Raw genomic sequence first — 9,411 nt, 5'->3', positions numbered from 1 at the left:
GATGGACCCATCGAGGTGAGTAATTACTCTTTTGTTCTTATAAATCGCCAATCGTCGAGTAAGATTCAAGGAAATAGAACGAAAGAGACAAGTGGTTGTGATATGCAATCACCGTAGAGCTTTATTTCTTCCTTTATTTCTTCGATCAAGCATCGATACCATAAGCGATATACTTTCGGTAAAAAATATATTAAACTATCTGCTATCTTAATTATAAAAAGGGTTAAGTTATCTATCCCTCAAAACCAATTTCACAAATGAGGAATCTGTATTAAAGCTTCGACCAGCGGATTCTGAAGACTGTACGATTACTGATTAGTACATAGCAGCGGTATTAAAAAAAATTAACAACCATGGTAATAAAACTAATAACTATTCTACTTTTGCGATCCTGAGAGCTATAAACTGCGTTTGTTAATATCACAAATGTATTGCCATCTTTTGGCTAACACTTCCTTCACTTCTCCACACACGACACTATGAAAAGTACAACAGCATGAAAATAGAAAGAATTTTCTTTGATCCCTATCTAGTCTCTATGAAAATATCCTGTTAGAAGAACAGTGTTATTCACGAATTAAATGTTCATTTCCATGTACCCTGGGTATTGTTTAAAAATCGACTGAACTACCATCATCAGTCTGTAATATTAAATGAGCATTTTATCAAATGCTAGATATGCATTTCATTACATATGACTTTTTGGTCTTTCTGTAATATGTTCTCCAAAATTTTTGTTCTCAAAGTAGATATCGAGACTATTAAAAATTGTTATTTTCTATTTACCCATTAATTGACCATAAGTAATACACCTCATTAAATTAGAAAGTACTGAATCTCCCATAAATATAATTAATAATTTAAGTTCTGTACCATCATATATCAAGAGTATGTTTTAAATTATTCTTCTGATATAGACTATCAAAAATACGATGTTATAAATTAAATGCCCTAAGGGTTCATAAATATACTTGTTATATACAATATTAGTTATCTATACGCCTATAAGTAAAGCTTTGCACATTTTAAAAAAGCTATAAACTATCGATTTACGAAAGCTAGCAGTCTCGATCAGAACAAACGTGTCTATAAAGAAATATGTTCGAGATAGTGGCACAAACTGCACAATTATTCGAACTAAGTCCAGTTCCAAATAGTTGTGAACATTTACTCGAGTACATTTTTAGACAGAACTAACATCAGTGACCTCAATTCTGGATATCGGTTTGGCAGGTTCTACTATTATGAAATCATTCTCTTTGCCAGTAGGTTCACCGATACGGAGCCCTTGCAGGTTTGCCATTATTGAATCGACCTGTATCGGCTGTTCCGGTGAACTACTGTTCTTTCTAAGCTTATTAAAATGAAGGTAGCAAATACCGCGATTTCCTTGCCAGGTTATCTGACTTGGCTTAACTCCGCGCTCCGACAGGACATTTTTCAAATCAAATATTCTCGCGCTCGATGAAATATTCGACAACTTCAAGGAAAACTCAATTTGCATTTTAGACTTCTGCCTCAGATTTCTACGACGTTGTTGTACATTTTTATCACCGTTCTCCAACTTCTAGAACGATATAAAATAGTATGTACATACTCGTAAATGGACATATATGTACCTGTAAATTATGTAATTACCTCTACTTCATTGATTGATAAATTATTATCATCCTTTGGTCTGAATTTATTATACATGCGCCTCTTTGGCGTTTGTGGATACCGCTTTTTTAACATTTTCTCTTTTTCTTCTTTCTCGTAGAAGTCATCATTAGGAAGATCATTCCTAGTTTTGAAAGGCTTTTTCTTTGAATGATTAGGATTTCTATAGGGTTTCGGTGCTTCGGTATCAGAATCCTCCGCTTTCAACGTTACTACTTTTCCTTCTCTAAAGGAAAAATAACAGTATAATATGTTTATATGTACCAATCATTTCATGTAGCATGATTAATTCAATACATACTTTTCATCCATCTCTTTCAGTTGCTGTAACACTGGCATAGTTTTCAGTCTCCTTTCGCTGAGCATGTGCCATATAATACCAGTAGGTTTCTTTAATTTTGGATTCACTACTATTGTTTGAGTAGGTGTAACAATTATATCTACAGGTACATCATATTCTTTAAACAACTGAGGTGGAAGACTATCAAAAACTTGGCAGTCATGCACTGTTGTAACAACTATTGTGTCTTGGGTAACAGCACCCATCCTCATCATCATAGCAAATTCCAAATCTGCGAACCCTTTACCTTTACCAAGCCTATAGCCATCACGGCTAACGCAAACAGATCCCAATACTACAAGATCTATCTGAAATTGGATGGAAAGAATATGTAACATAATACAGATAAATATATTTAATAATCAAATATTGATAGACTACCTTTATGTTAGAATCTACTCCGATTGGTTTGCCTGCCTCCATCAACCCATAAACTTTTGATAAAGTTCTTAACTCATTTTTTGTAGCACCAGCAACTGGCGTAACATGAAGAAAAAGACCAGACCTTAATCTAGGAATTGGAACTAGTATTTCTTTGTTAGCTTCTAAAGCTAAGAATCTCACAGGTTCTTGTGGTTTGTCTGGGTTTATCTTTATAATGTTTGCTTTCTTGAATTCTTCTAACTCTGCCAAACGTAAAGCTGCTTCAGTGGCACCTTTGAAATTTGGTATACGGTCGTATACTGTGAGAGGAAAATTTACTAGCTTGTTTTTCATTAAGTAGTCCCATATTTTTTGACGGAAACTATGTTTAGAAATCTCTTGGGCTAAAAAACATAAAGAAAATTACTATGTTTTAAGTGTATAAAACTCATTTACATATGTTGTTGCACTTTCAAGAAGTGACATTTAGGAGGTGCTTAATAATTCATAGTTTTCTGTGACTCATCAATGTGTCATCATTCAATGCTTTTAATAATAATGTAGCAAGAGACAAAATACATAGATCATGCAAAAATTTGATATGCATGATGACAAAAATAACTAATATCACAATCAAATACTCTATTTTATGCAAACCTATATAATACCAAAAAATGCACGTGTAATGTATGTTTTATACAACAACGAAAAATTACTCACGTAATTGTTCTTCAGTCATTTTGCTTATAATATTCAAAGAGCTTCAGTTCAGATATGCTGACTACAAATTATAGTAAATCCAAAAAGGGTTTTTATGAAAATTCTTTATAAAAATAGATAATATGCATTATCTGCGATCCTTTTTACACTTGTTTCTATTTCTAGCAAAGCCACGTCGGTAAACTTATCACAATAAAATCCACTAGAAACTCATATATTTAAAAAACTCATAAATTTTTAGATAAAACGTGTACAGTGAAAAATGTAGGAATGAATTTTGATTGCTATCTTTTTTATATATTTCTTCAGAGATCAAAATTAACACAACTGACAGACTTCAGATTCGGAATACAGTAGATTCAGACTCAGCTGATGTGTTTGGTCAGGCACAGTGGCGCGAAATATTTAGGAGTCGCAACCCTAAACGCGACACGATAAATCTCAACGTAACAGTGACAATATCTTTATCATATAATACGACCATTTAATACACGAATGAACTAACTTTTATTTTTAACATTCGTTTCAATCATTAATAGTTTGCTCACGAATTAATGCAGTATCCTAACTTTAATTTAGATGTTGCGAAAATTTGCGTTGAGGGCGATCGTAGCGACATCTCACAGAATTGATGTGATACACCCTAAATGCGAATTTTCAAAGAAAATGAGTTATTGCGTTTATGAGAATAGTGCCTAAATATGTTTGCCGGTAATATATAGAAACATGTTTGTATTCTTTATTTAAGGTTATGCTACTTAAACACTAATGTATTTAAAAGAAATGAACGTTCTGATTAAATGTTGAGGTACTTAAAATGTATTTTAAATTAAAAGTTGTAAAATAATTTATTAGTTCGACAAAGTATCGTTAAACAGGAAAATATGAAGCTGGTGAAGCCGAATTGGGTTACTCATGATGGTCTGTCTAATATCTGTTTCTTTAAATGCACTCTTTTTCGCTCTTATCTCAATTATGATCCATAATTTAAAATATTTAATTGCCTTTTAGGGTACTCAATATTTTCTGTCGATATTCATCCAGATGGAAAAAGATTTGCTACTGGTGGACAAGGTATTAATGGTTCCAATCTGTATTTAACATTTCTTTTTAAAAATAATAGTTTAATTGCTCTTAATTCTTTATAGGTGGAGATTCTGGAAGAGTTGTGATATGGAATATGGAACCTGTAGTTAATGAAATTGCAGAATTGGATGAAAATATTCCAAAAATGTTGTGTCAATTAGATAATCATCTTGGTATGATTGCAATTAGTTTATTAAATTAAGGAAACATTTCGTTAAAATTTACTGTAGATATTACTAATACATTTGTTATTTCTCTAGCATGTGTTAATTGTGTTAGATGGAGTAACAATGGATTATTAGCATCTGGTGGAGTAGACAAACTAATTATGATTTGGAGACTATCTGGATCAGGCGGTAGTTCCATATTTGGTGGAAAATCTAGTGTTGAAACATGGCGTTGTATAGCTACATTACGCTCACACGAAGCTGATGTACTTGACCTTGCATGGGCTCCGCATAGTCCATGGTTAGCCTCTGCATCAGTGGACAATAGTGTAATTGTGTGGGATGCTTCCAAGTTCCCAGCCATTGTAGCTGTATTGAAAGGACACACAGGGTTTGTAAAAGGAATTACATGGGACCCAGTAGGAAAATATTTAGCCTCTCAATCTGATGATAAAACATTGAGAGTATGGCGCACTACAGACTGGACAGAAGCAGCATTAATATCAGAACCATTTGATGAATGTGGAGGTACAACTCATGTCTTAAGACTTTCTTGGAGTCCAGATGGTCAATACCTAGTATCAGCTCACGCAATGAATGGTGGAGGTCCAACAGCACAAATAATTGAAAGGGACGGATGGACCCAAGATAAGGATTTTGTTGGGCATAGAAAAGCTGTTACATGTGTGGTTTGTAACAAATATATTTATACTCCATTCCTTATCACAAGCTACTTTATTAATCATTTTAATATTACTTGTAGAGATTTAATGGTAACATTTTACAAAAGAAACAACCAGGTTCTTCCAAGCCACAACAGTACTGCTGTGTTGCGATAGGATCTCGTGACCGTTCTCTCTCTGTATGGTTGACGTCATTAAAAAGACCTTTGGTAGTAATACATGAACTATTTACGCATTCAGTCTTAGACGCTAGCTGGTCACCATGTGGTTTGAGACTAGCAGCTTGCTCTTGGGATGGATCTGTTGTACTTATTGAATTCACGCAACAAGAATTAGGCCAACCTTTAGATCCAGCTGAACAAGTACACATATTAGATATACAGAACGTCTCTGCAATCGTGGTATCACCAAGCAGAAGGTGATTCTTCATAAAAAATGGATCAAAAGTGCAGAATAAAAATTTCTCAAGATTTCGTTCTCGAGAATAATTGACTTTGAAAGTGGACTCGTACATTTTTGCTTGTGTGTGTATACAATATCTGTTTATTGTTTACAAACATGAGCAATGTTATTACATGCTTCCTGTCATTGCTGCTCTTCCTACTTTGGGATACCACAATAGCAGAGATACTTCATATACTCTAAATGTACTTAACAATTTTTTCATTTATTTATTTCCTTTGATTATAGAGTAGTCTTCATGAACGTTTATATGGTAAACCTCTAGTTCAAGGAGGTTGTAATGTGATGGAAGCACCTGAACTGCTTAACTTGAAAACTTCAGCACCCCCAACTCAAACAACTCAAGCACCAATAAGTACAAGCTCAGTACAACCACCTACTACCACTTCAACTACCCCTGCTAAAGGACCTATTAATAAACAAATCGAAACAAGAACATCGGATGGTAAAAGACGAATAACTCCAATGTTTATACCACCACCATCAGATACAATGTAAGTTCAATTACATCACACAAACACACTTAATACATGTAAATATTGTGATATTAAGTCATCAATCACATTTATTTATTTCTAGCGATTCATCAAGTGCCAGATTAGGAACGCCAACATTCACGAGTCAAGCTAAAAGTTCAATTGTTATAGAAAAACGAAACGATGTTGTGGCTCCAAACGTCACTTCCTCTGTTAATTCAGCTAATATAAATACTCCAATGTCTACGCTTACTTTGAAACGCCGTGAACAAACTACAGCGAAACAACATCATACTTCGCCTAATAAGAAACCAAAAATTACATCTGAAAGAAACACGAATCAAATTATACTTCCCCCTTTAAAACCATCCAGTTCTTTATCACAACAAGCTGGTCATTATGCAGTGACCGTAACTAATAGTCAAGGTTTAGCTCATCTACAAGTATTCAAGGGCACGGATTCAGAACCAACTTGGGATTTGTATTTGGGATACAGTGCTGTAGCTTTAGCAGCGTCGCCTGCGGTTATAGCAGTCGGCCTAGAAGACGGAACCCTTCATACGTTTCATCCCGCAAAGGGATGTCGACCAGCACCTCCTTTAGCACCACCTGCTCCGCTTGCTAAAGTTCATGCAGTTGGAAATGCGGTATTAATTTTTTCTCGATTGCTTTTTATTAGAGCAATAATATAATGACTATTCAGCAATTGTCCATGTCTTTAGGTAATGGTTATTTCATGCTGCGGAGCTGTACGTGTATGGGAAATAGGGTATTCCTGCAGAATGATAGTTTCTACTTCTGCAGCACATCTAGCAGTACCTGGCACCTCTTTATTGTCATGCACTTTGTACAATGGAATGCCACATTTGGCTTTCACCAATGCTAGGGCGTATATATACCATAAAGAAATGGGTATGCAAATCAACTCTGTTTCAAGAAATCAGAAAATCATTTTACTGAATTTATTTAAAAACCATGTTTAGGTACTTGGTTGCTAATTGGTGATAGCCAAGACCCTATATGGCGCTGGGCGTCATTTAATGCATCGACTACATCTGGAAGTAGAACTCCAAGAGGTCCACTTTCTTCTCTACAAGAAGGATTACTTAGAATGGCTGGGAATACTTTACCTAATCCTAGATTGCCCCACAGTGCTCCAAGTATAGTGTCTTATTTGGAGCAACAGTTACTTGCTTCCAAAGCTCTTGGAAGTGCTCAAGAATACGTACATTGGCTTATAGCCTTAGTATCATTTCTGTTGACTCAAGGTATGCATTTATCTTTTGCTCTCATTTATTTATGACATTTTATATACAGTGTAGTATGTCTTTAGACGGATTGGAGAAACGCCTAAGATTAATCTTAGATGAACTTTTGGGTCCAAGTCACACATCCGCCTCTAAAAGTATATGGGATCCTGTAATACTGGTATTACATTTTTTTAAAAATATTACTGTGTCAATTATCGATACAATTATTATTATAACAACCAATATTATTGTTTCATTTGTACAGGGAATTAAAAAGCATAAACTTTTGGAAGATGTATTATCTGTTGTTGGTGGACACCTACGTTGGCAAAGACTGTATCTTGAATATACAGAACAATTAACAACACTAAAAAATCAAAGTAATTAGGAGTTTAATCAAAGTATAGATCTGTTGTAATGTATGAAATTCGTATTATAATTATCCGTAATGGTTCTAAAATGATGTTAAAAAGTTTTTAGACTAGTATTATTTCAAATGGACAAAATAGTTATAGTGAACACAAGTCTACAAGCTTTTTAATTTTCAGGCTATAATTCTTTCCAGATTATAGTAACTTATATGTATTTTGATACAGAAAATAGTAATGTATGTAAATATAAGTAGCGATAGTCAATTTATTTTGGATATTTTATACGAGGCAATCATGATATTTTCTCCTGAAATGAGTTATGTTGCTTACCTAATGAATTGATAATGTAAGAAGTTATTGTATTCTAAAGACAAAAGCTTCGTAGACTCAGTTATTGTACCTCTTTTGTCTTAGAACTATTGAAGATGTCCAAAAATATTTTGATAGCACTTTAGAATCTCAGCCTGTTCTTGTATATTGTTAAAAACAAATTTTTATGAAAGATAAAATTGTACAGTTTTGTATATCATATACAACGTGATAATTAAAATAAGTATATAATAAAAATAAGGTTTTATATTAAAAATTATTTTGAAATTTTAGTTTTTGATCCCATAATTAGTGCTGTCACTAGATTTGAATACTTTTATACGTATAAAACTGAAATAAATCAGAAGGAATATTTTCTAAATGAAAGAAGTACAGATAGGGGAAAATATAAAACAAATTAATTGATTACAAATTTTAACAATTTTATATCGTCTTCGTACAGTATATTATGAACAAAATGAATTAATATCTGCAATGGAACATTAACAGATATGGTATTATCACAATATTTGATAAGATATGATGCACTGCATAAAACTTCAGCATCAGTATGAATGTATTTCTAAACCTTGTATTACACTATCATATTTAGATGCCTAAGAAAATGTGTACATTGATATAGTATATACAGTTTTAGAAAATATAGTGTAAAAAGAAATATTATTTAAGCTTATAAATCCATATTTATAATGGAGAATATACGATCTACAATATTAGCTACTATGATGCGCTGTTAATTTGATGTATTTCATCACAATTTATTATGTAATGGAAGCAAAAAATTTGAATTTAAAGTAACATATTACACAGCATAAAATAATTATACATCCATATCAGTATTAATTTGTATAAATTAAAATTTAAAATATGTATAGAGATATAAATTATTTATCGAATTCTCCAAAATACATATATATATTAATTGTGTTTATGTGTAACATATGTGTTCTGAAATGAAATGCTTAAATTTCTTAATTTTAACATGCTCAATTTCAATTAAATTGTCTATTCAAAATACAATGTACATATAATATAAATTTATGGTGAATAATATATAAGTACAAATTATTGTAGATGAAAGAAACGCATGCAATCAAGTTTTATATTGTAATAAATTTTATATAAAGGTAATATTAAAAATTGTCAATAAATAACATCAGCAATAAAATTTTGATTTAATTACTGCATTTTGCTAATACACAAATATATGTATATAATATATATATATATATATAACTTATAATTACAAGTGCAAAAGTGTATAGAGAAACTTTTAAGCTATTTATTTGTCTTTGAATTGACACTGTAATTTAGGAAGTAAGAAAAATCTAGTCTTATAAGTTTTAGCAAATAAATATTGAACTTGCAACGAATAACATATTGCCTATCTATGAAGAATATTGCACTCTAATATAATTATTAATTAGAACAAAACAGCTGACTAAGTATATAAAAGATTGAATAGTAAAATATGTGCATGCAATAACGCATTAATAAATATTAG

At 32.2% G+C, this 9,411-nt stretch overlaps 2 protein-coding genes across 2 annotated transcripts; one reads left to right on the top strand and one right to left on the bottom strand.

Annotated features, from left to right (window-relative positions):
- Positions 1 to 95: 95 nt before the first annotated feature.
- Positions 96 to 3,619, bottom strand: Lost (methenyltetrahydrofolate synthase domain-containing protein lost). The gene is made up of 5 exons (XM_076388961.1): positions 3,083 to 3,619; positions 2,381 to 2,766; positions 1,961 to 2,307; positions 1,639 to 1,885; positions 96 to 1,567 (listed from the first exon to the last, which is right to left on the bottom strand). The coding sequence occupies exons 1-5, from the start codon at positions 3,099 to 3,101 to the stop codon at positions 1,184 to 1,186; spliced, it is 1,383 nt and encodes a 460-aa protein (XP_076245076.1). The 5' UTR covers positions 3,102 to 3,619; the 3' UTR covers positions 96 to 1,183.
- A 274-nt stretch (positions 3,620 to 3,893) lies between these two features.
- Positions 3,894 to 8,137, top strand: Hira (histone cell cycle regulator-like protein). The gene is made up of 11 exons (XM_076388611.1): positions 3,894 to 4,003; positions 4,094 to 4,156; positions 4,231 to 4,341; positions 4,429 to 5,024; positions 5,099 to 5,380; positions 5,709 to 5,974; positions 6,060 to 6,603; positions 6,679 to 6,868; positions 6,940 to 7,224; positions 7,290 to 7,384; positions 7,472 to 8,137. Exons 1-11 carry the CDS (start codon positions 3,967 to 3,969, stop codon positions 7,592 to 7,594), a joined length of 2,592 nt encoding a protein of 863 aa, XP_076244726.1. The 5' UTR covers positions 3,894 to 3,966; the 3' UTR covers positions 7,595 to 8,137.
- Positions 8,138 to 9,411: the final 1,274 nt, after the last annotated feature.

The sequence above is a fragment of the Calliopsis andreniformis genome, chromosome 12 (genome assembly GCF_051401765.1).
Source record: "Calliopsis andreniformis isolate RMS-2024a chromosome 12, iyCalAndr_principal, whole genome shotgun sequence".
In the NCBI taxonomy this organism is placed as follows: Eukaryota; Metazoa; Arthropoda; class Insecta; order Hymenoptera; family Andrenidae; genus Calliopsis; species Calliopsis andreniformis.
Note: the sequence above shows the minus strand (reverse complement) of the source record. Positions and strands in the feature narration are given on the sequence as shown.